This window comes from Triticum aestivum, chromosome 6D (assembly GCF_018294505.1).
Source record: "Triticum aestivum cultivar Chinese Spring chromosome 6D, IWGSC CS RefSeq v2.1, whole genome shotgun sequence".
NCBI lineage: Eukaryota > Viridiplantae > Streptophyta > Magnoliopsida > Poales > Poaceae > Triticum > Triticum aestivum.
In genome coordinates, this window is record NC_057811.1 from 53,880,006 (window position 1) to 53,902,938 (window position 22,933).

The window sequence follows — 22,933 nt, forward strand, 5'->3', positions numbered from 1 at the left end:
TTTCTGCGTCTTTCGACCATTTTGTACGACCTTCTTGTTTTTGTAAAACATGTTCCGTCTTGATCTTATGGTTAGGTGATTGATCGGTGCAGATGAAGGAACCATTATATATAGAACACTTGTACTGCTTGGGCACCTTTGCGGAACAAAATAAAGAAGCTAATGCGCACACCCCCATCAGAGGTTCGGTTGCGATATCCTCCTAGCGTGGGCTGTAAAAGGATATCAATATTGTCAGTCCTAGATGACACATATCAGATATGCAAAACGGAACCGCTTAGAACCGACAGAGACCACCACCATGAGGAGCGATCATCCGGGAGGATGTGCGACGGACACGTCGGACCGAGGACTCTAAGACGGTGCCTCCAGGAAGGGCACGACCAAGAACGTCGCCACCGTCCGATCCGAAGATCAAGTTATTCACCTAGAGTGAGACGGAAGGACTAGAAGCACCACAACCGAGCCTGCAAGGAGGAACACGATGTCCACATAAGCCATCATCGTCGACTAGTGCACGGACTGGGTAGGTGATGTACCCTGGTGCTTCAACCCCTCCGCCGCAACCCTGGGCTGCCAACCACCAGCAGCCAAGCCGCCCGAGCGGCCATGATTGCCTGCCCGCATCCGAGCCGCGCAGTCCGCCCACGACCAACGCGACTACCACCGGCAGGGCCGCCGACCCACCATGAGACCACCCCGAGAGCCACCAAAGGGCACTACTTTGCCCATATCCGCGACCCCAACCACCTCCAGAGTCGCCGGCGGCCAACCTGCCTTGAGAAGGGCTGACCATACATCGACCGGGGGGAACGGAAGGCGGAGAAGTGGCCCATGGCCATGACCGACGCCCGTGCCAGCTCTAGCCCCCCCCCCCCCCCCCCCCCGAAACCATGTTTCACCCCCGCGCCGAAGGCCCAGATCACCAGGAGGCACCGGCCGCGGCCCGATGACGGAGAGGAAGGCTGGCAGAGCTGTCATCGCCGCTGCCTAGAGACACCACCAGGGGGTCCTCCTGCGCCGAGCGCCGGCACCCAGCTGCGAGGGCCTGACTGGGCGGGAGCTGCCCACCACCCCCGTTGCCTCGCCGCCCCCGACCAGAGATCGACGGCGAGAGGGCCGCCCACGACCCGGTCAACCGCGACCCGCGGCACCGGACGCGCGTCGAGGCGCTGCCGGAAGCACCCGCCGCCGACGTCATCCACCGGCCCGCACCACTACCATGCCGCCCGACGCCACACCACCATCGCCGGCCTGCTCTGGAGCGCCGCCGCACCGCCACGCCCGGCATTGCTCTAGCGGGACACATTGCTGCTAGTATCTTGTAAATAAATAACTGTAAATACAGAGTTGCTCTAGCATATTGTGATCCCTAATTAAAGGCATGAGTTAAACGAGACATGATCCCTGAAGACTCCAACGCTATGCAAACAGCGTTGGCTGATGAATGTAGTACACCTGCATAGCTTCCTTTAGATCTCTGGCTTTACTGTTGTCGGTGAAGTGGCCACGCACAGTATTCATAATCCTGTTCAGCGCCTTCGTAAGGGCCAGCTTCACCTTGACGGGATCCAGCGCACCGCTTTCATAATCAACCTTCCAAAACGCCCTGCTAATGCCACCACCATTCTCTTCCTTGTAGGGCACCTCAAAGCATCCAAACCATGGAAGCACAATATGCTTGATGTACTCCAGGCATGGGCTTCCCTCTGCAACTTCGTAGGGCAGAAAGCGTTCCTTGTCTTCACAGGTACATCTCGCTCCTCGTCTTCCATGAAGATGGCAAACATTGAATCTTGTATCTTAGCATGTTCATGGTCTAAAATCAGATTGGGGAGCTTACCATGGGACAGAATGATAGGGTTATGATGATCTTCACCTTTCATTTCTGATGGTCCTCCTCATGATCCATGGACAGCGACGACATGTCCGCCTTGCGGAACAACACAGTGGCACACTGCATGCAGGTGTAGACGACCCTCGTGCTCACCACATCACCCCGTTCATGCGGCTTGACGATTTGTTGGTACTCCACGGGCGGCTCCGCGATGCCGCAACACCTCACCGGCCATTTATTTCGTCCGACAGCCACACGAACTCCACCCCATCGAGATCCAGGCCTGCCACCTTCCATATCTCGATCATGTAGCGTCCAGTTGTCTGGATCTTGCTTAGGTCGTCGGATTTGCGGAGTATGTGAGCAAGCCAATCTGCAGCCGGCTTTGATGAGCTTGTTGACGTTGAACACCATCATGATCCCCTGGCCGTGCTCTAACACATCAGGTGTTTGATTCGTGCGCCGTGTTCCGTATGGAATCCAATAGTATACCCGAAAGGTGACGCCCTTTGAATCAACACACGTCGTCGTGTCTTTTTCTGTCCCATGTGCATGCAGGCATTCGGTGCCTCTTTCCGGCAGGAATAATTAATTCGTGGCTTAGCTCAGTGCGGGCTGACACCGATACGAGCATGGGTCTATCTTTGTTTTTTTTTTCTTTGTTGGTAATTAACTGGCGTACGTCCTCGATAGTCTTACCTTTTCCATAATCATGGCCATGCAGGAGAAAACTCCCAATCTAGTTGCCCACAACGCTAGCTACTGGAGTCTTGGTGCACAGCTGGATCGACGTCATAATCGGAAAAGAGATACGGCGTGTGGCGAGTTAACAAAAGATGCGTTTTTGATAGCATGTGAGTACATAAAGCAACAAAGAAAAATGGAAGCATGTGAGTATCAGTTTTTTTTTAGGTTTAGTGAGTATCAGGTGATAGCCGATGCACATCGACCAGCGCTGTCTACTGTTAGGCTCCTGACATGCGGACCATGATCCCAGCGGGCCCACATGTCAGTGGTCGGTGGCGTGCGTCACACGATCCTCATCCACAGGTCTGGCTTCTCTATATCTTCCGCCTCCGATCACTCACTCCAGTTACCAACCACCAGTACAAACGCTCTGCACTGCCAAGACCGGAGATCTTGATAGCCCCCCCAACCCACCACCCATGTCTGAAGATGATCCCCGCGCCGGAGAGCAAGGCCGAGGAGCTGCGCAAGACGGAGCTCGCTCCAGTCGCGTCCTTGCAGGTGGGCAGGGCTTCGGAGATTGTTGAGGGGACAAAGCATAGTTGAGAGGGCCAAAAGGACAAATTCTGCTTAAACGTTGATAATATTTATTAAAATTTAGCTTAAAACTAATGATATTTCAGACGATTTTTCTAGGATAGGGGGGGCATAGCCCCCCTTGGCCCTAGTGAAGCTCTGCCACTGCCTCTACTCTCTCTTTCAGCTAGAGTTTGCGGGTATGAACCCGCCGTCGCCGAACCACCGTTCTCCTCCATGGTGTTCGCTGCTAGGCTGAAGTCGGAAACCAACTACGGTTGTGGCAGCTGCTTGAGCATCAGTTGCAGACACCCAGCCTGCAAGAAGGAAGGCGTGACCGTCACGCTCACGGACATCTGTCAATGGGGGTCGTGCCTCAAGAACGAGGTGGTCCAGCTGAGCAGCCATGCCTTTTCGGCTATGGCCCTGCCAGGCATGGAGTTGGAACTGTGGGTGTCTCTGACTATTCCAATCACTCACCAATTGTAAGTACTATGTTGTTTGGATACACAGTTGGTTTGAAGTTTCTGTTTATCTATATGCTAACACTAGCAGACATGATTGCGGCGTTGACTACGCTTACTCCTCCCCCATGGCGTACCGGGCTGACCCAAGCTCCACACACCACTTCGTTGTTATACTGATGTATGTTCCATGGGATGACGGTCCGGCCACACTGACAATGCACTTCAAGGACACATCAAGCACAAAATGGGTGAAGTTGGAGTTCAAGGAGAAATGGGGGGGCGGGGTGGCCGCCTTAGGCCCTAGGAGGATGCAAGTGCCAATTTCGATCAGGGAAAAGGTTCTTATAGGATCCCGCAAATTCCAACCTTCTGGATGCCAGGCTGCTAGTATCATGCATGTCAAATAGCAATTTCGAAGAGGTGATATAACATTTAATGAAGAAAGAGATGGTTGAGTATCATATTATGATAGCATATCATAATGAACATTTTACAACCTTCTTGTTTCTGTTAAACATGTTTCGTCTTGATCTTGTGGTTGGAGGATCGATCAATGCAGATGCAGGAACCATCGTAGAACACTTGTACTGTTTGGCCACCTTTGTGGAATAAAATAAAGAAGCGAATGCGTGCACTGAATATTAGCTAGGTAGCCCCGTTTGGATATCCTCCTCGTCTGGACTGTAAAAGGATATCAATATTGTCAATCCTAGATGACACATGGATGGAAGAACTATTGGTGCCTTCAGCTACTATATATGCCCTCAACCTGTCTAACATAATAGCAGCCTATACAAACGAACTGAATGTTAGACCATGTATCTTCCCGCGACGCAACATCAAAATGTTGAACACCTAACCCCCCTTTTTTAAAGAAATTTGTTTCATACCATATATCAACTATTCACAAATGGGACACATTGCTGCTAGTATTTTTTAAATAAATAACTAAATACAGAGTTGCTCAAACATATTGTGATCCCTAATTAAAGGCATAGTTAAACGAGACATGTTCCCTGAAGACTACAACGTTATGCATATAGTGGTCGTTGATGAATGTAGTACACCTGCATAGCTTCAGGTCTCTGGCTTCACTGCTGTCGGCGAAGTGGCCACGTACAGTCTCCATAATGTTGTTCAGCGCCTTTGTAAGGGCCAGCTTCACCTCGGTGGGATGCAGCACACCACTCTCATAATCGGCGATAAGCTCCTCCATCTTCCTAAACGTCCTGCTAGTGCCACCACTGTTCTCTTCCTCGCTGGGCACCTCAAAGCACCCAAACCATGGAAGCATAATATGTTTGATGTACTCCAGGCATGGGTTGCCTTCTGCAACTTTCGCAGGGCAGTGAGCGTTCCTTATCTTCACAGGCACATCTCGCTCCTCGTCTTCCATGAAGATGGTGAACATTGGATCTTGTATCTTAGCATGTTCATGGTCTAAAATCAAATTGGGGAGCTCGCCATGGGACAGAATGATTGGTCCATAATCTTCACCCTTCATGTCTCTGCAGTACTCTCTGGTGAGTGTGCCGACATAGGGAAGGCCCTCCTCATGATCCATGGACAGCAGCCATACATCCTCCTTCTGGAACAACACGACGGCACACTGCATGCAGGTGTAGAGGAGCCTCGCGCCAACCACTAGGGCAGCGTGCGGGCATTTATTAGATTTTTTTAGTTTTCTAGTTAAGTTTAAGTGGACTTTGGCCGGCGTTTGACCGGCAATTTATGTATAATTATGGTTAAATTCCTCAGTTTCGGCCACTTCCGCATAAATGGGCCGGCCTCCCGTTGGACGCATCTGCCGACCCAAATGAAAAACCAGACACACACGTCTGTCTGGCCGACCCAAACGAATGAAAAGTGGACAAAGCGCGCGTCCGTCTAGGTCGGCGCGTTGGAGTTGCTCTAATGCCGTGCAAATTTCAGACGACACATTTTTCGAGTACACTATCGCGATAACAGACACCTTAATGCCTGTAGATCATACGGAGCCAGGAGCATGCAACAAATCAATTGAATGGAGGTATTAAAAGAGTTTGACAGAGATGGAAAAAGAACGGCTGCAGCTCATGGTTCTAACTCAGGCAAAGCCAAGAAGAACAAGTATCACAGCAACGTGTAATTCTTATTCAGGGAAAAAGGATAGGCCCCGTGGCAAGTCGGACAGATAACCCCCTGTGTACCTAGGACAAGAACAAACAACAGAAATGCTGCAGAATGAACTCCGGAGGCGGCAAAATTTCGTGTTTTGACCCTTTTCTTAAACTTTAGCAGAATCTAACCCTGGTTTAAAATTTTTTCGAGATCTGACCCTTTTTCCTACCACCATAGCCTTTGGCGGTAGGCGGTAGGGTTACACTGCCTACCGCCAAAGTCAATAACGTAGGCTGTGTATTCCTACTGCTTCGGCGGTAGGCCTACTTGATTTTTTTTGCGCGGAGTCACATGCATGCTGTGTAGCAGGTGTAATACCGTCTGAGGCCTCCTGTTCACAGTCGTAGGCTGCTCCAGTTCGAATAAATAAAGATGAAACAATGCCTCTGCACTTAAACTGAGAAGAGGGAATTGTCTGTATTTATGATCAAATAGACCCGGCATGACACTGCACATGTATAGTCTATGTCAATCGTCAGAACGAGCATTGGCCTAGCTTTGCTATGAGCTAGATACAGCACGTGAGTTGCAAATTGCTACACCTACAGATAGCATGCATGTCTTCAGCAGCCTTTCCATGAGACAGTAAAAAAGAAAAGGAAAAACCTACAGCTAGTAGTAGGAGTACTGTACTGGAGCAAAGCCTACACACTGACTGACATCTCATTGAATAATGGAACATGCATGCTAGGCTTTACTTCGTCGCCTCAAACGCAAAGATGGTGCAGATCCCACCGCCAAGCAGTCCGCCGTAAATCATGATGGTAGGCAGTGTTACCCTACCGCCAAAGACCATGACGGTAGAAAAAGGGTTAGATCCTGAAATTTTTTCCAACCGGGGTCATCACGCTAAAGTTTAAAAAAAAGGTCAAAACACGAAACTTAGCCCCGGAGGCATAGAAATGCTGCAAAATAACCGATGCCTACGCTCGTACTCCTGAAATGCTCTCAGTTGTCAGTTTCTCACCGCAACGACTTCCATGCTGAGCAGGCATCAGTTATTTCTAGTTAAGCTCCAGAAGAAGCAGAAACAAAAAATATATATAGAGAGATTCCAATCAAACCATTATTTCAGGAGTACCAGCGTCTTTGTGGGGAGCCAGTACTACAGTCAGCTCACACACCCCGTCATTGCTATTTAACAGTTCAGACTTCAGACTGGTGATGGAACCATGGAAGAAGACATGTCTTTCAAATCAAGAACTGGAAAAACATCGTGCGGCATTTTCTTGATTTTCCATTTAATGGCTAGCATTCACAACAAAGAGAAAATTTAATGGCTAACGTAGTCTTGCTCTAGAACCATGGATTTCGAGTCGCTCGACTAGTCGACGACTAGTCTATGAGTCGCAAGAATATGGTTGACTCAGCTTAGTGTCGACTCGCGACTCAACTAGTCACAACACAGGCTCGACCTCTTCCGAGTCGCTGCCCCAGAGCGACTCGCATGAGTCGCGACTCGAAAACCATGTCTAGAACTAGACATCATGGCGAGCACTCGAATTGGAGCAGTCAATTCAAACTTAAGGAAGATCACTAGTACGGTATCTTCTACTTAAACGGCTCAGCTAAACAAATTCCTCACTATCAGCAATTCACGATAGAGCAGGTTCAAGATTCACATCAACAACCCGACATTTTCTATCTCGTGAATTTTGTTGAACAAACCCAGAGCCCCGCGTACAAAAGATTAAGAGATGAATCCCAGCAGCGGTGTGGCACAAAATGAGCTCAAGAAAAAATACTAGATGCAAACTGAGATGTAACATGAACAATTAAGTCAGACCATGAAAATCACATTGAGTGCAGACACCAATATATGTAAACCACAGCCGCAGCCACAGGCCATGGAAATCTCATCGAATGCAGAAATAACAGTTAATCGTCCAGATAACAACACAAACAAGTCAAAGCAACAGTAGAGCTCTAGGTAAGTCACATTACATGCAGGTGCAGATAACTAGTAGTACATTTTACATATCCAAGTCACGAGAAGTCTCAGTTCATCGGTGTTGCTAAACCCCAAATCTCCAACACTCAAAAAAGAGCTGCTAGCTAATGCTACATCAGTTCCCTTTCACAAGGAAATGCGCCATTCAAACGATAAAATGCTCTAGCAGCTAATGAAAACGCTCCATCGATACCGGCTTAGGAGATAAACGGGTCACCGATAGAAAGATCAGAGGCTTCGTCGTACCTCCAAACCTGGCCTGCCGCACGCCCATGGACCTCCAAGGAAGTTCTGCCCGAGACCTTACTCGCCCACATTCTCTTGGAAGCCAACGGCTGGACCATGCGCGTGGCCTTGCGATTCGAGATAGAGTCCGGGCCGGCCAGCAGGACAATCACCTTCTGCAGCAACACAGCTCTCCCAAGAACCAGCTTCAGGAACTCAACCTGGTTCGTGCCCCCGTTGAACTAGTCGAACACCAGCTTCTGGACGCGCGACTTCACGCATTTGATCGTACTGACCCCCTGCCAGAATGTGGACTTGAGCTGGTCGCTGGGCTTGACTTCACCCGGGTCATCGTAGTGGTCGGTGTCGTTGTCGGACTGCAAAGTCAAAGCACGCAACTCAGCGAGCCAACGATGGAATGCAAGCAGTAAAAATTGGAAATTTTGAATGCAGAGAGAGTGAGAGAGCCACAGGGTAAAACTCACAGCCATGATGTGTAAGGTCTCCACTCCAGGGAAGCATCTCAAGAAACAGAGCAAAGTTCTGACTTCTTTGGGCACTCTGAAACGGACCTTCAGAGCTAACACCTTCACACTTGGAACCACTGTATTTGGGCTAACTTTTGTCACCCCAGCCTGCACATCGTCGCAACATCGATCAATTGATGCAAATCAAACCAGATAAAACTGAAAGATTTATGAGAATTGGACTACCTTGATGAAGGTGTTGCCGATCTCAAGCTCGTGGGTGGCCGTGTCCAAGTAGCCGAGCACGGCGAGCTGGGGAGCATGGCCTATCTTGACCTTGATGACCCTGTCATCCTCGGTTGGGTGCGTACAGTAGATAATGAGGCGCTGCAGGTTTGGGGCGGACACGGCGGCGACCTCGTCGGCCAAGGAATGCCAGAGCAGCACGCAGCGGAGGCTGCGGCTGCCGAGGCGGACGCGGTCGGGGTAGCGTAGTTGGAGATGAGCGCCAGGGCCTCCAGCTTGGGGCTGCAGGCGAGCACATAGTCGAGGTCGCTCTCCTCCGTGTTGCCGTGGCAGAGGCCGAGCTCCTGGAGGTGGGGGAAGACGTCGGGGCCGCGCGGGAGGCCGGTGGTGAAGGGGAAGAGCCAGACGCCGAGGTAGAGGCGGCGGAGCGACCGAGCGAGGCCCCGCAGCGGAGGAGGGTTGCGGGTAGCTGCACGGGCACGTCGAAGGAGTAGGGGCGGTTGACCAGGGTGAGGTGAGGTCCTCCACGCCCTTGTCGGCGAGGTGGAGGAGCGCCTCCTCGTTGGACTCGTCGATGGGGATCTCGGCGATGCGGACGGCGCGGAAGGGGCCCGGGTGGGAGGCGAGGACGCGGGACACCAATGCGGCGGCGGGGGCGGGGGACGGGAGGAGGTGGGCGTCGTCGAGGGCCAGCGGGTTAGTACACAAATTGGAGATTGGAATTTGGGTCTGGGCTAGGCGCGGAGATTTCCGGAACGACTGATCGCGCGGGTCTCGGCTCTCGATCGATCGATATATCGATCCAAAAACAGAAAAGCAGAATGTTTCGATGGAAGGAAGGAATAGGAATAGGAATACGACACTCCCGCTGCCTGCCGGCCGGGTGCCAAGCTCCGCGCCTACGCCTACGCCGTCGTGGCCGGCGGGCGACACCATGTAATAGGCGCCATGGCTCACCAGACACCAGTGGTGCAAAGCCGCCGTGCCCGGCGCCGGCTCTCCGTATGCACCTCTCTTGCGCCGGGCTCCTCACCTGCGCTGTTAATGTCGGGCTCGCCGACAACGGAGGACCATGCTTCGCGGGCTCCTGCTGCTAGCTGCCGGCCTAATAGGATTGCCCTACTTTCTCTCCTCCGCTCTCCTCTCGCCGTTGCCCAAGTCCTAAGTCGCACGCGCACCCCGCACGCGGATGGATCACCCTTTTTAGTATATATGAAGATGACATGACGAAGAGAAGGAGGAGGTAACGGTGTCGTGGATTAGTGAGCTGGCGCAAGCCACACCATTGTTAGCTGGCTGGTGGGCATCCCCAGGGCCTTTACTGACGTGATAGTAGGCGCGCGCAGCCGTTTCAACGAAAGAGAAAGAGATTAAGTGGTACATGACTGTCTTTTAGTACAACGGTACAATCCATCCGTTTCCTTGAGAGGTTTCGAGGAAATAGATGACAAGTAGGCCCCAAAGGCTGGCTGGATTTACTCCCAGGCGATTTCTTTCATCATAGCAACTACTTAAAATCTAGCTGATTTTGTGACACCTACTCTAAGTGTTGCAAAAAAAAGACCACAATTCGTAAAGACATTTCCAATAATTTTTATTTTTTGGATAAGATTGCCATATCTGACTAGATTTTGCAAGGCGGGCAACTGTTTGACATCTTTTCACTAGATTTTAAGATTTTACACAACATAACAGCATGACATGATTTTTTTTATTTATTATTTTGCGAGAGGGAGGGAGATGAACGGATTTATTTTGCAACGCATATGAACAGATTACATGACCCAGTGAGTAACAACATTTTATTATTGTAACCAACATAAGATATAAACAGTGGTCAAACATTTGGATTTCCAGAAGCCAACGTCCATCCTTCTTTCTTTGAGATACAAAGCAGTGTAACTGTACACCCATGAAATCAACAAGGATAGGATAGGATGATGAAGCTGTCCCTTGGGAATCCAGAAAATCATTCGTGATTGTAAATCATCCAAAAATCAAAATCATTAAGACAAGCTAACAAGTTCCACAACCACATCATGCTAGCTAGCTCTTGAGTCTTGACCACAATTCTTAAGGCAACAAACAAGCTATATATTTCAACACCACAACAACCAGCCTGCCTCCTACACTTTGGCAGAAAACAACCAATTCGTACGACGACGGTCAAGGCCAATATCAAGTAGCAGCAGGCTCGGTTCAACACAAACAAACAAGCCAAAGATATTTGATTCTATGTTTCAACATGACATGGCACAGACAATAAATGGGAGCATGTTGGCGAACACTTCTACTACTTGCCCTACAACAAAAGTCGCTCATCCTCCTTCAGAATCCTAGTCCATGTTTGACGCCACGTTCGACCTTGTTGAGAACAACATTCATCTCATCATCCTGGTCGATGTTTGATGACACGGCAAGCAGCTTTCTCCCACTGCCAAGCATAGCATTAACCAAACCTACATACAAACAGGATGTCAACACTTAAGCTGGTTAATGCGACAAGTGTAGATCAGCCCTAGTAAAACTATAATAAAATCTTTCAGATTTGTAAACTATGGAGGAAAGAACAAATTAACAACAGTGAATGTAAGCAAAATTAGGGAGGGATGGAGTGCGCTCATGATCCTTGCATGGTCTCCAGCGTGGAGATGACAGGGCAAGGAGACGAACATATTCATTTGATTAGGCACAAACATTGAGGTCAAAAGGCCTGCTCGTGGATACGTCACACACGCACAGGTTGACCTGCTCGTGGATGAACGAGTCTCGCTCGCATGCACTGCACCATGCTCGCACGGTGCCGTACTGCGGACCAAGCTCCCTCCCACGTGTAAGCTTTGTTTAACTGTGTTGTACGAATCACAGAAACAACTATAGCATATATATGACTAAAATCTTAGTAGGTGAACCACAACCAGAGACCAAACATATATATGACGCTATTGTTCTTATCCCAAATTGATTGCTATCTAACAGTAGCATAGAATATCTCATCTCTTCCTACTTCATTACACATAGTAAACCTGAAAAGCTTGGCTGCGTGTCATATGATGTAGAGGCCAGGGTTATACCCTTCCCTTAAGACCAAAAATTAAACCTGAAAAGCACTGTAGGGACATCTTATCCATTGAAATATACGATTGGCCAAGCAAAGCCGCACACAAGTGAGCAACAGAAAAAAAAAAGGATTTGCACAAAGCCTGCACATAAGCAAGCAACAAAGGCAGCATCAGATTTTTGCTGGAAGGGCATACAATACAAGACGACTTGACAGGAGCATGCATGGTTGATGGCAGCACATGAGAGCGACTACCAAACAAACAAACAGTGCTGGAATTAAATAGGACAGCATGGCAATCAGGCTAAAGACTCACTTGACAGGAAGGGGAGAGGAGGGCATACCTCAGCTGTCTAGATCGTACAGCCCGTCGGGAGGGGACTCGGAGATGCTGGGTGAACCTCCTAAATCGCCGGCGTCGAGGGCCACCGCAGCAGCAAGCTCACCCATGCGTCGCCACAACTGTACCAAGGTGTGATACACGTTACCAAGTGCTTGAGTGTCAGAGATTCTCTCATTTATGTCTAACCTGGATGAATTATTCATGATGTAACTTGAAGATCAGAATAAACTTCAGACGATACAATCTTTGAAAAAGGAACTGGCATCACTACAAATTTTAGTTTTGTTGAAAATGCAGAGTGGTTCAAGCATCAATAATATACCATGAATTTGTCACCTCGTTTTAGTAGCAGTTTATGTTTTTGGGGCTGAATAGTACTCCCTCCGTCCCATAATATAAGATCGTTTTGCAAGCTAAAACAGCTTGCAAAATGATCTTATATTGTGGTACGGAGGTAGTAATATATTAGTTCTTGCAAGAAACAACCACATGGTTTCTCTTTCAAGTAATAAGCACTGTAGTATTTACTCAGGAAAAAAAGTAACAAGTAGTATTGGCAGAATCACGTAAATAGATATTATAATAACGCTATCTTGCGGGATTCATAATCAGGAGATTAACTTGTTATGATTCAACAGAGACCCATTTAAAATCAAACACAAAGCTGAATAAAAGCAGTGCAAATGAGTATTTCCATCACAGACCAAGCCACGTAGCTTATCATACGTACAAGGATGGACAGATGCAGCAGGAGAGAAGCAGCTGATGTACAAGGTCATACGGAACAAGAGGAGCTCACCTGTGCAGGTTGTAGCCGAGGCCGGAGATCACCACCATCATGGTTGCGGCGTCGCGAGCGAAATCACAAAAAGCGCCACCGTCCCCATCCACCTTCGCCATCCTCTTGGACAACCCAGATAGATCATCACACCCATCAGAGAGCCGGGAAGATCGATCAATCTCTCCTTGAGCCCCTCGAGTTCGCCTTCTGATGCAGACCATACCATACTTCGGCATCCTGGTCCTGGGCGTAAAGCAGAATAATGGTGATATCCATGGTTGCCAAAGTTATTACACAAAAGAATATATATAATTGTTTGATAGATTGGTATAGCCTCCTGTTACTTGCTTCTTGTGATTACTTTTTTTTTACTAAAATGAAGTAAGCAGTCACGACATTATCAAGATCATCCAACAATCCAGATTCAGCTAATGCCGAGAAATAAAACCTTGTTCCATTTCAGAAAAATAAAGAATAAGCTCATGTTGAGACACTCTAAAACCCAGCACTACATCATTATTGTGCCGAGGCCAGAGGAGAGGGAGGAGCTCACATGTGCAAGTTGTTGCCGAGGCCAGACACCACCACCGCCATGGGTGCAGCGTGGCGAGCGAAATCACAAAAGGCGCCACCGATCCCCTCGACCTTCGCCATCAGGTTGGCCCAGTGCTTGGCAAAGTTGTTCATCGGTCACTGCAGCAAACATACTATTATTTTCCCCAACAAACAAAGGGTCAGCAGCTGTACTAGGTGTGTCCACTACCAATCACACGCATTAAAATAGTTAGTGAAGTGTAATTGTCTTATCTAAACAGATGTCCATATGAGTGTCAAGCATAGAAAACCATCACTTCTATACCCCTTACTCTCGAAAACTAGATAAAACATATCACTTGAGCAGTTTAGCTTATTTGTTCATCAATCTTCAAGGCAAATCATAAAGAAATAACGATTTGGGCAAATCAGATCAAGCCAACTTCATAGGTGACCACGTTCTTTCCGTAACTGACTGAATAAAGTCAATCACTGTGGTCCTTGGAATTGACCAAAACTAGCTGGAAGAGCAGGTATTGTATGTATGTCCTGAGCAGAAGTAGACATTATTATCTAGTCAAACAAACTAGCAAAAAGATCCTGAACTCTGTCCTATATTGTTGTCCATGTACTCCCTCCATTCCTTTATATAAGGTGTATTTGCTTTTTGATAAAATTCCACAATGTAAAGTGCATTTGTTCTAATTCCTTGTAATTCCCTTTTTAACCCTTCAGAAAAAGGAAAGTATCTGTCCCCTGATTGCATGTATCTCTTCTTATAAAGAAAAAAAGGAAAGTAGGTACCATCACAATACAACCGACTAGCTCAGAGTAGGTAGACCAAATCAATGCACAAACGGATATCCATGGGTTATATGTAGCATCACAAAGCACTGTCTTTGTCAACTCTGCAATACCTAATAGCAGCCACAAAAAGCTCCAACTTGTAAACCAAATAAATACTGACCCTAAGAGATGGGTTGATATTCTACTTATCTACTCATGTTATTTTTTTCTCCTTTCCAATTATGCTCATGTTTATTTCGGAGAGAGAGGGAGAGAGAAAACTGAACCTAGCAGAGAGAAAGAGAGATGGGTGAGAGACCTTCTATGGCGTCGGCACTAGCAGGGTGGGAGCAGCCACATGGAACAAAGCTGCATCGTCACCCTCCTCTCCCTTCTCCATGGCCCCCTTCACACAGGCAGATGGAAGCAAACTGCCTGCACAAAAGCACACGCATGTACGCATCAGATGCGGAGATGAAGAAACCAGAACAAGACAAGGGAAGGAGGGATTCATACCATACCCCTGTCAACGTTGCTGCTCTTGTGGAGCTCAGTCTCCTGGCCGCATGCGGACTAAGGGTTTCGGGCGCTGTCAAGGAGGGAGGTGCTGTGGAGGTTGGACACGGCAGTCTTGGACTCAAAGTTGGCCACCGCCTCCTCGCCGCTGCAATAGAGCGAGCGTCACCTTGTCATAAGACCTGACCATCCATTCAATCACACAACACAGGTTAGGAAATCACCAGCAAACATCATCCATGGCACAAAAACATAATGATCACAATCCAAGCAACCCAAGATTCCACCTTTGAAAACAAAAATAAGCCCGCCGGCCGGCTGGCCAGAAGGGCGTTTGCTGGTGCTAGAGTTGGGACATAACTGGACTGTACAATTATAAAGATTCATCAGACTGTACAAGTCAATTTGTTAGCTCATAACTGACAGAATCAAGTCAGCTTCTGATTGAGCAAAACTAGATAGAAGAGCAACACCGTACATATGTCCTAAGCAAAAGTAGACATTATTATCTAGTCAAATAGAACTAGCAAAAAAATTCCCAACTCTGTCCTATATTGTTGTCCATGGACAATACAACCGACTAGTTCAGAGTAGATAGACCAAATCAATGCACAAACGATCACCCATGGGTTATGTAGCATTCACATAACACTCCAGTAGAGCAAATGGATAAAGCTACCGCTGACCAAGATGTTATGTCAAATAAATTTATATGGACAGACACAATGTGTTAGTGCATTCCAGGGCGATCTGATCTGACAGTAGAAGAGTGCAGAGGGAGTCCTCTTGTCCAGTTATAAAAACGTGATGTGTACAATGGATACAGGCAGACACACACACAGTTTGGTCCTTTCAGTCATCTAAAACTGAAGCAAGTTGCGAGATCAACACATATGGAATTTCCTATCAATTTAGTACTAAAGCAGCGTCACTTATTTTGGGATGGAGGGGGTATAATGTTAGATGTTTCTTCCGAGATTGAAAGGCAACAATGTGATTCTCAAATAAATACTCCCTCGGATCCACAATTATAAGAAAAATGAAAAATGTCTTATATTATAGGACGAAGGGTGTACAATTTATACAACTACGTATTGAGGCCTGCTTCAGTAGACCCCCCTCCACAAACCGTATAAGGGCGGTATAGTCATTTCACCAAATCGTATACTCATATGCTTATGTGACACATACGAGACAGCATACCCATTTTTTATTAAATTTCAAAAAGTAGTGCAGGCACCTTGTATCGAACTCAAGACCTCTTGGTCTAAGGAAGACCACATTAACCAACTAGAACAACCTAATGTTTGCCTGTTTTTACTTCTTTTTTTATTTTCTTCTACTTCAGTTCGCGGCTGCGCCGGCCCATTGTTGAATCGGTACTGTTATTACTATTTCTTTTTCGTTTTTTATATTTGTCTTTTTTCATTTTTGTTTCTTTTTTATTCTCTAAAAATTCTCACACTTATTTTTTTTATTTTAAAAATCGCTTTTTAAAATTTTGTTCATAAAGTACAGATATTCGCATTTCAAGAGAATTTTACAGATATGTCAAAAAATTGTTTGTTTAAATAGAAAATGCTCACATCAATATGATTAAATTTCTGAACATCTATTAAATAGAAAAATTGTTCGTTTAAACAAAAATGTTGGTTTATTGTTCGTTTAAATAGGAATATGCTCACATAAAAGAATCGGACACTTTTAAAATTTCTGAGCATCAATTAAATAGAAAAAGGAAAATGAAACTAAATCATTTAGCGACCGGTTTACTGTTCTTTTTTGTTTCTTTTCATTCTTGTTGTTTTTCGTTTTTCATTCTTTTTTCTTTCAAAAAATGCCCACATCAATAAAATTGACCTAATTTTTTTCCACACACTAGTATCACCATGTCAAGCATCCATGATAAGTTTCATTGAATTCTGACCTTTTATACATTTTCTAGGGTTTTCCTAGTGAAAAAACCCTAAAACACTAGCCGAACGTGACGCAACGAGCGTTCGGTGTCCAAATTTCTTCAAATTTTTTATGGAGGCCTGCCATGAGCATGCTCACATGCTGGCAAAAATTGGTGTTATTTCATGCATGGCAAGAAGCACACCATGTTCAAAGGTGGTGGTTTGAGTAGGCCGGTAGGGCAAGTCTGGTTGAACTTTTATTTCACACCAATAAAATGAAACCAATTTTTTTCGAAACACTAACATCACCATGCAAAGCATCCATGATAAATTTCATTGAGTTCTGACTTTTTATGCATTTACTAAGGTTTTCCTGTGAAAAACAAATCCTAAAACACTAACCGAACGTGACACAATGTGTGTTAGGTGTCCAAATTCCTTCAAATTTTGCATGAAGGCCAACCATGAGCATGGCCACACACTGACAAGTTTTGGTGTCATTTTGTGCATGGCAAGAAGCATATCATGTTCAAAGGTGATGGTTCGGGTAGGCTGGTTGGATGCACTTTTTCACATCAATAAAATGGACTCAAATTTGTTCCACACACTAGTATCACCATGCCAAGCATCCAAGATGAATTTCAAAGACCACTCATTAAGAAAGAGGATGGAGTTTAATTACAACTTGATTATTGACCTTTAGATAATTTTTAAAATAAATAATTACGAATTCAAGAAAGTTCACAAAAAATTTAAAAAGTTCACTGGATTTTAAGAAAGCTCATTGATCAGAAAAAGTAAAACAAGACTTCATCAATTTTCGGAAAAGTTCACAAATTAGAAAAAAAAGTTTATCGATTTTGAAAAAAAGTTCATTCATTTTTAAAATCAAATTCATCATTTTTATAAAAATTTCAATATTTTTTAAAAAAAATCACTGATTTGAGAAATAGTTCAGGAATTTGGGAAAAAAACTTCACCATTTTTGGAGAAAAAAGTTCACGCACTTTGAAGAAAAATTCACGAATTTAAATATCTTTACGCATTTAAGAAAGAAAAGGGAAACAAATAAAGAAAAGGAAAAATAAAGAGGAAAAGAAAACCAAACAGTATATAGTGTGCTTTTCCTGTGTTCTATTTTTAGTCAAAACAATATATCTACCACGAGCTGTTCGGTTGCCCAGTTGGTTATTGCGCCTGTGCTAATTACTGCTGGAGTGCGGTTCGAATCCTCTGCGGCACATACTTATTTTTGCTGTTTTAGAAAATAAAAAAACATGATGCATGGGCCGGTCCAGCGCGGGAGGATGTGCGCGTTCATTCATGGACTAAAAAAAATGTTTAGCGTATATGTACGGCGAAGAATTTATAAATATGACTATCATGCCCTTTCCTATAAAGAGGTATGGGCTAATCTGAGCCGTTTTTGTGTTTAGAGGGGGTCTACCGAAGCAGAAGTGCTACGTATTAGTTTTGAAATGTGCACGGAAGGGCAGTTGCACGTATTAGTTTTGAAATCTGCAAGTATGAGTATTTTCCTTTTTTTTTTGCAAGGTCTAACAAATTTGTACGATGATGGTTTTTGCAGGTGACTCTGGCGCTACAAGTCTACAACCTCTGTTCAAGCGGTCGACGACGTTCACGGAGCGGGACGACGACGACCTCGCGGAGCAGGTGACCAAGTTCGGGTACCAGCACGAGTTCGCCGACATCGCCTGGTACCCGGGCCACGGCCGCGCGGTGTACCGCATGGACGACAGGCTGCCGATGAACGCCTCCGGCGACGGCGTGCTCGACTTCATCGGCTTCCGCCCCACCTCGGCCGCGGTGATCAAGGCCAACCGGCTGGTCGAGGAGGCGTCCGAGCGGGTGGGCAACGGCGGCAGCGGCGGCAAGTGCCTGACCGCGAGGGTGACCCACGCCGCGCTGTCGGTGGCCGGCTACGGGCTGGCGCGTCGGAGCGGCGGGCTGTTCACGGGGTACCCGGTGGTGGGGCGGCAGGACCAGATGCAGGCGTCGGGCAGCTGCCTCACCGGGAAGGAGGACGCGCTCCAGACCGCCTGCGCCTGGGACCCGCGCGTGAGCGACTCCAGCTTCTTCCACCAGACCACCTTCAGCCTGCCGCTGAGCCGCGCGGGCGCGTTCGTCCAGGAGGTCCAGCGGCTGCGTGACCTGAACCCGAAGGCCTTCTGCGGCCTCGAGCTCTACGACGGCATCCTCATCCGCTACGTCAAGTCATCCACGGCGCACCTCGGGAAGCCGGCGGCGGCCGGGGAGTCGGCGGACATGGTGGACTTCGACATGACCTACTACCGCAGTCGCGACCCCGGGAGGGCGGGGCTCCACGAGGACTTCCTGGAGGAGATCGAGCAGATGGGTTTGGCAAGAACCACAACCGGCGGATCAGATTGAAAATTACCCGGTGTCCACATAGAAGAATGCATGCCTACATGTCAAATAATTCAATGATCTACACACTAAATCAATGGATTACATTAAGCAAGTTCAAATTGGACCCGATGCCGGTGACACCGGCTAGCTCTACATAGCTACGCCCCCGGCCTTCGCCGGCGTCGCGAGCAAGTACCCCGGGATGCGCCGGTTCCTGCGCGTCAAGAGCGCCTACGACCCCGACGGTCTCTTCTCCAGCGGCTGGAGCGACATGATGGTCGGCGTCGGCGGTGGTGCCGCGCCGACCAAGGACGCGCCCGGGTGCGCGCTGGAAGGGATGTGCGTGTGCTCGCGGGACGCGCACTGCGCGCCGGAGCAGGGCTACCTGTGCCGGCCCGGCAAGGTGTACAAGGATGCCAGGGTCTGCACCAAAGTGTAGTCGTCCATCTGAATTACAGAAAGAATGGTAGAATGGGCTAGACACAAACCACACATTGGGTCGAATTTGGAACCTCACCGACTGCTAGAATTTACACAATCCCAGTTAGCAGTAACACATACTCACATTGCTGCCGTGCGGCCGGGTGCTTCGTTGTAGTACTATATAATCTGATTTAATCTGGAGACTGGAGTGTACGTATCCTTTTTTAGTTTGGACAGTGATCAACGTTATCCTCCGTACAAATGAGGAGTAGTAGGCTAAAAAACATATTATATTTTGAGACGGAGGTAGCAAGTCACACAGGCATTGCATCTATATATTCGGTTCAGTTTCCGGCCATCACACCAACTCGTTTCCTCTGTTTTGTCGTGTCAGATGGATAGTCTCCCTTGCGTAAACAATAGGCTCGCCACTTGATAGTACCTACCGGGTGGGACTCGAATTTGACCGCCTTCCATACTTTCCAAGTTGCGGCTAGTCCAGGACTCAATTTGCAGGTTTCTCAGATAATTTCGTTACCTTCCTACCATATACCGCAAGCTAGACAAATGCAAATATTCACAAATACAACCTGATTCCACAATCCAAGATGACCGAGTTCACAAAATACACAACTTCGGACACCACAATCATATTATTTTTTTGAAACGAATGCAAAAGATTTGCCTCATCCATTAATTAAGAAAAAAAATAGAGTTTACATGAGTTACAACACTCCCTAATAATACAAAATGAATCTACTCTTGAAAGAACGTGGATGTCGCCTAGAGGGGGGGGGGGGTGTGAATAGGCGCTTTAAAATAATTACGGTTGAGGCTTGAACAAATGCGGAATAAACCTAGCGGTTAATTTGTCAAGCACAAAACCTACAACAACTAGGCTCACCTATGTGCACCAACAACTTATGCTAAGCAAGAAAAACTACTTAGGTGATAGCAAGATATATGACAAGAAACAATATGGCTATCACAAAGTAAAGTGCATAAGTAAAGGGCTCGGGTAAGAGATAACCGAGGCACGCGTAGACGACGATGTATCCCGAAGTTCACACCCTTGTGGATGCTAATCTCCGTTTGGAGCGGTGTGGAGGCACAATGCTCCCCAAGAAGCCACTAGGACCACCGTAATCTCCTCACGCCCTCGCACAATGCAAGATGCCGTGATTCCACTAAGGGACCGTTGAGGGCGGTCACCGAACCCGTACAAATGGCAACCCTTGGGGGCGGTCACCGAACCCGTACACTTTGGCAACCCTTGGGGGCGGTCACCGGAACCCGTCAAATTTCTCGGGGCGATCTCCACAACCTAATTGAAGACCCTGACGCTTGCTCGGAGCTTTACACCACAATGATTGAGCTCCGAACACCACCAACCGTCTAGGGCGCCCAAGCACCCAAGAGGAACAAGCTCAAGGGTACCAAGCACCCAAGAGTAATAAGCTTCTCAACTTGTAACTTCCACGTATTACCGTGGAGAACTCAAACCGATGCACCAAATGCAATGACAAGGGCACACGGAGTGCCCAAGTCCTTCTCTCTCATATCCCACCGAAGCAACTAATGCTAGGGAGGAAAATGAGAGGAAGAACAAGAAGGAGAACACCAAGAACTCCAAGATCTAGATCCAAGGGGTTCCCCTCACATAGAGGAGAAAGTGATTGGTGGAAATGTGGATCTAGATCTCCTCTCTCTTTTCCCTCAAAAACTAGCAAAAATCCATGGAGGGATTGAGAGTTAGCAAGCTCGAAGAAGGTCAACAATGGGGGAAGAACACGAGCTCAAAGGATAAGGTTCATTGGGGAAGAAGACCCCCTTTTATAGGAGGGGGAAAATCCAACCGTTATCCACCAACTCAGCCTGCGCAGCGCGGTACTACTGCACCTGAGGCGCGGTACTACCGCAGGGGCACGCGGTACTACCGGAGAGCCCCGCGGTACTACCGCCCACGCAGCAGAGACCAGAACAGCCACACATGCACTAAGGCAGAGGGCGGTAGTACTGCTGGCACGGTACTACCGCTCCCCCTTGCGGTACTACCGCAAGGCAAGGGCTGTCCAGGGATGGGAAGGCACGGATATAAAAAATTACATCCGTGGCTACTTCCGCAGAGTTGGAGTCGATGCAAAAACCCGACGCGGTAGTACCGTAAGCCAGCCGCGGTACTACCGCGCGAGGCGCGGATGTAAAAAATTACATCCGCCCCTTACTGCCGCGTACCTGCGGAACTAAGCAGGGACCACGGTACTACCGCTTACTAGAAGCGGTACTACCGTGGGTCTTTGTGGTACTACCGCACCAGCGGGCGGTACTACCGCAAGGTCCTGCGGTACTACCGCTCTAACGAGCAGTACTACCGCACCCCCTAGTTCGGCAAACAAGAGCAATATTTGCATAGACAAGGAAAACATAGGGTGCTTTCAAAACGTAGCTAAAGACAACAGATGATCCAATAAAACTAGAACTGCCATAACTTCTGCAAATGAGCTCCGAATTGAGCAAACTCAAGCTTGTTGGGTACAAGACAACGAGTGGCATCAAAACAGCGAATGGTTATAGTAAGAAGAGGCAGGGGAGGTATGCCTAACACATAGAGGAGTGAAACCTCCAACAGAGAAGAACCGGCATAACCTCCAACATCGAAAACATCATAGAAGATGCAAGTGAACTCCGTTTTCGATGAACTCGAGCTTGTCAACAAGATGACCAAAAGCTCCAAAACTCACAAAGAGAAGCAAACAAGAACCAAGAAAGATTATGCAAGGATGCAATGGTTTGAGCTCTCTACGAATGATACGATCAAGCTACTCATCGAGAGCCCCCCTTGATAGTACGGCAATCGATCCTATAACCCGGTCTCCCAACTACCATCATGAGACCGGTAAAATAGAAAACCTATCAAAGGCAAACCTTTGCCTTGCACATGGTCCACTTGAGCTAGATGAAGACGATCTTGACTCCCTCAAGTTGGACCACCTTTCTTGAATGCGTTGGCTCGATGAAGACTAGTTGATTGCTCCCCCATACTCCACTATGGGTGAGCCACTCTTCCGCACATCTTCACAAGTCCATTGTCACCACAATGGACGACAAGCTTCAAGCATTTGATCTCTTCGTGATGCTTCCTTGAACTTGCACACCGCAACCTAACCCCACAAAGAACTCTCACGAAGATCATGGGTTAGTACACAAAGCATAATTGACAATTCTTACCATACCATGGGATCGCTTAATCCCTCTCGGTACATCTTCTACGCTTTGTGTGTTGATCAAATTGATTCACTCTTTTACTTAGTCTTGATCAACCTCTCACAAGACCAATCTTTAGGTAATTCCTTGAATAGCACCTTGGTCATCACAAACTCTCCTTGAAACCAACAAATGTACTCCAAGAAAAGCCTATGGACAAAACCTTCAAATATAACTCAAGGCAACCATTAGTCCATAGAGATTGTCATCAATTACCAAAACCAAACATGGGGGCACCGCATGTTCTTTCAATCTCCCCCATTTTGGTAATTGATGACAATCACTTTCAAGAGAGTTTATATAAGGAATTATGCATCACC

The 22,933-nt window shown here is 47.3% G+C and overlaps 1 protein-coding gene, 1 non-coding gene and 2 pseudogenes across 2 annotated transcripts; 1 reads left to right on the plus strand and 3 right to left on the minus strand.

Annotated features, from left to right (window-relative positions):
• Positions 1–1,422: 1,422 nt before the first annotated feature.
• On the minus strand, positions 1,423–9,842 carry LOC123142428 (uncharacterized; annotated as a pseudogene).
• On the minus strand, positions 4,550–5,182 carry LOC123141052 (tyrosine--tRNA ligase 2, cytoplasmic-like). Its single transcript, XM_044560293.1, has one exon. It carries the CDS (start codon positions 5,180–5,182, stop codon positions 4,550–4,552), a length of 633 nt encoding a protein of 210 aa, XP_044416228.1.
• A 2,807-nt stretch (positions 9,843–12,649) lies between the features above and the next one.
• On the minus strand, positions 12,650–12,825 carry LOC123146623 (small nucleolar RNA Z112). Its single transcript, XR_006472835.1, has one exon. It is a non-coding gene; the product is annotated as a small nucleolar RNA Z112 (small nucleolar RNA).
• Positions 12,826–14,445: 1,620 nt separating this feature from the next.
• LOC123142429 (L-gulonolactone oxidase 2-like) lies at positions 14,446–19,365 on the plus strand (annotated as a pseudogene).
• The last annotated feature ends 3,568 nt before the right edge of the window (positions 19,366–22,933 follow it).

Coding starts and splice junctions, on each gene's coding strand:
- LOC123141052 (XM_044560293.1), bottom strand. CDS start 5,182: ATGCAGTGTGCCGTCGTGTTGTTCCAGAAGGAGGATGTATGGCTGCTG.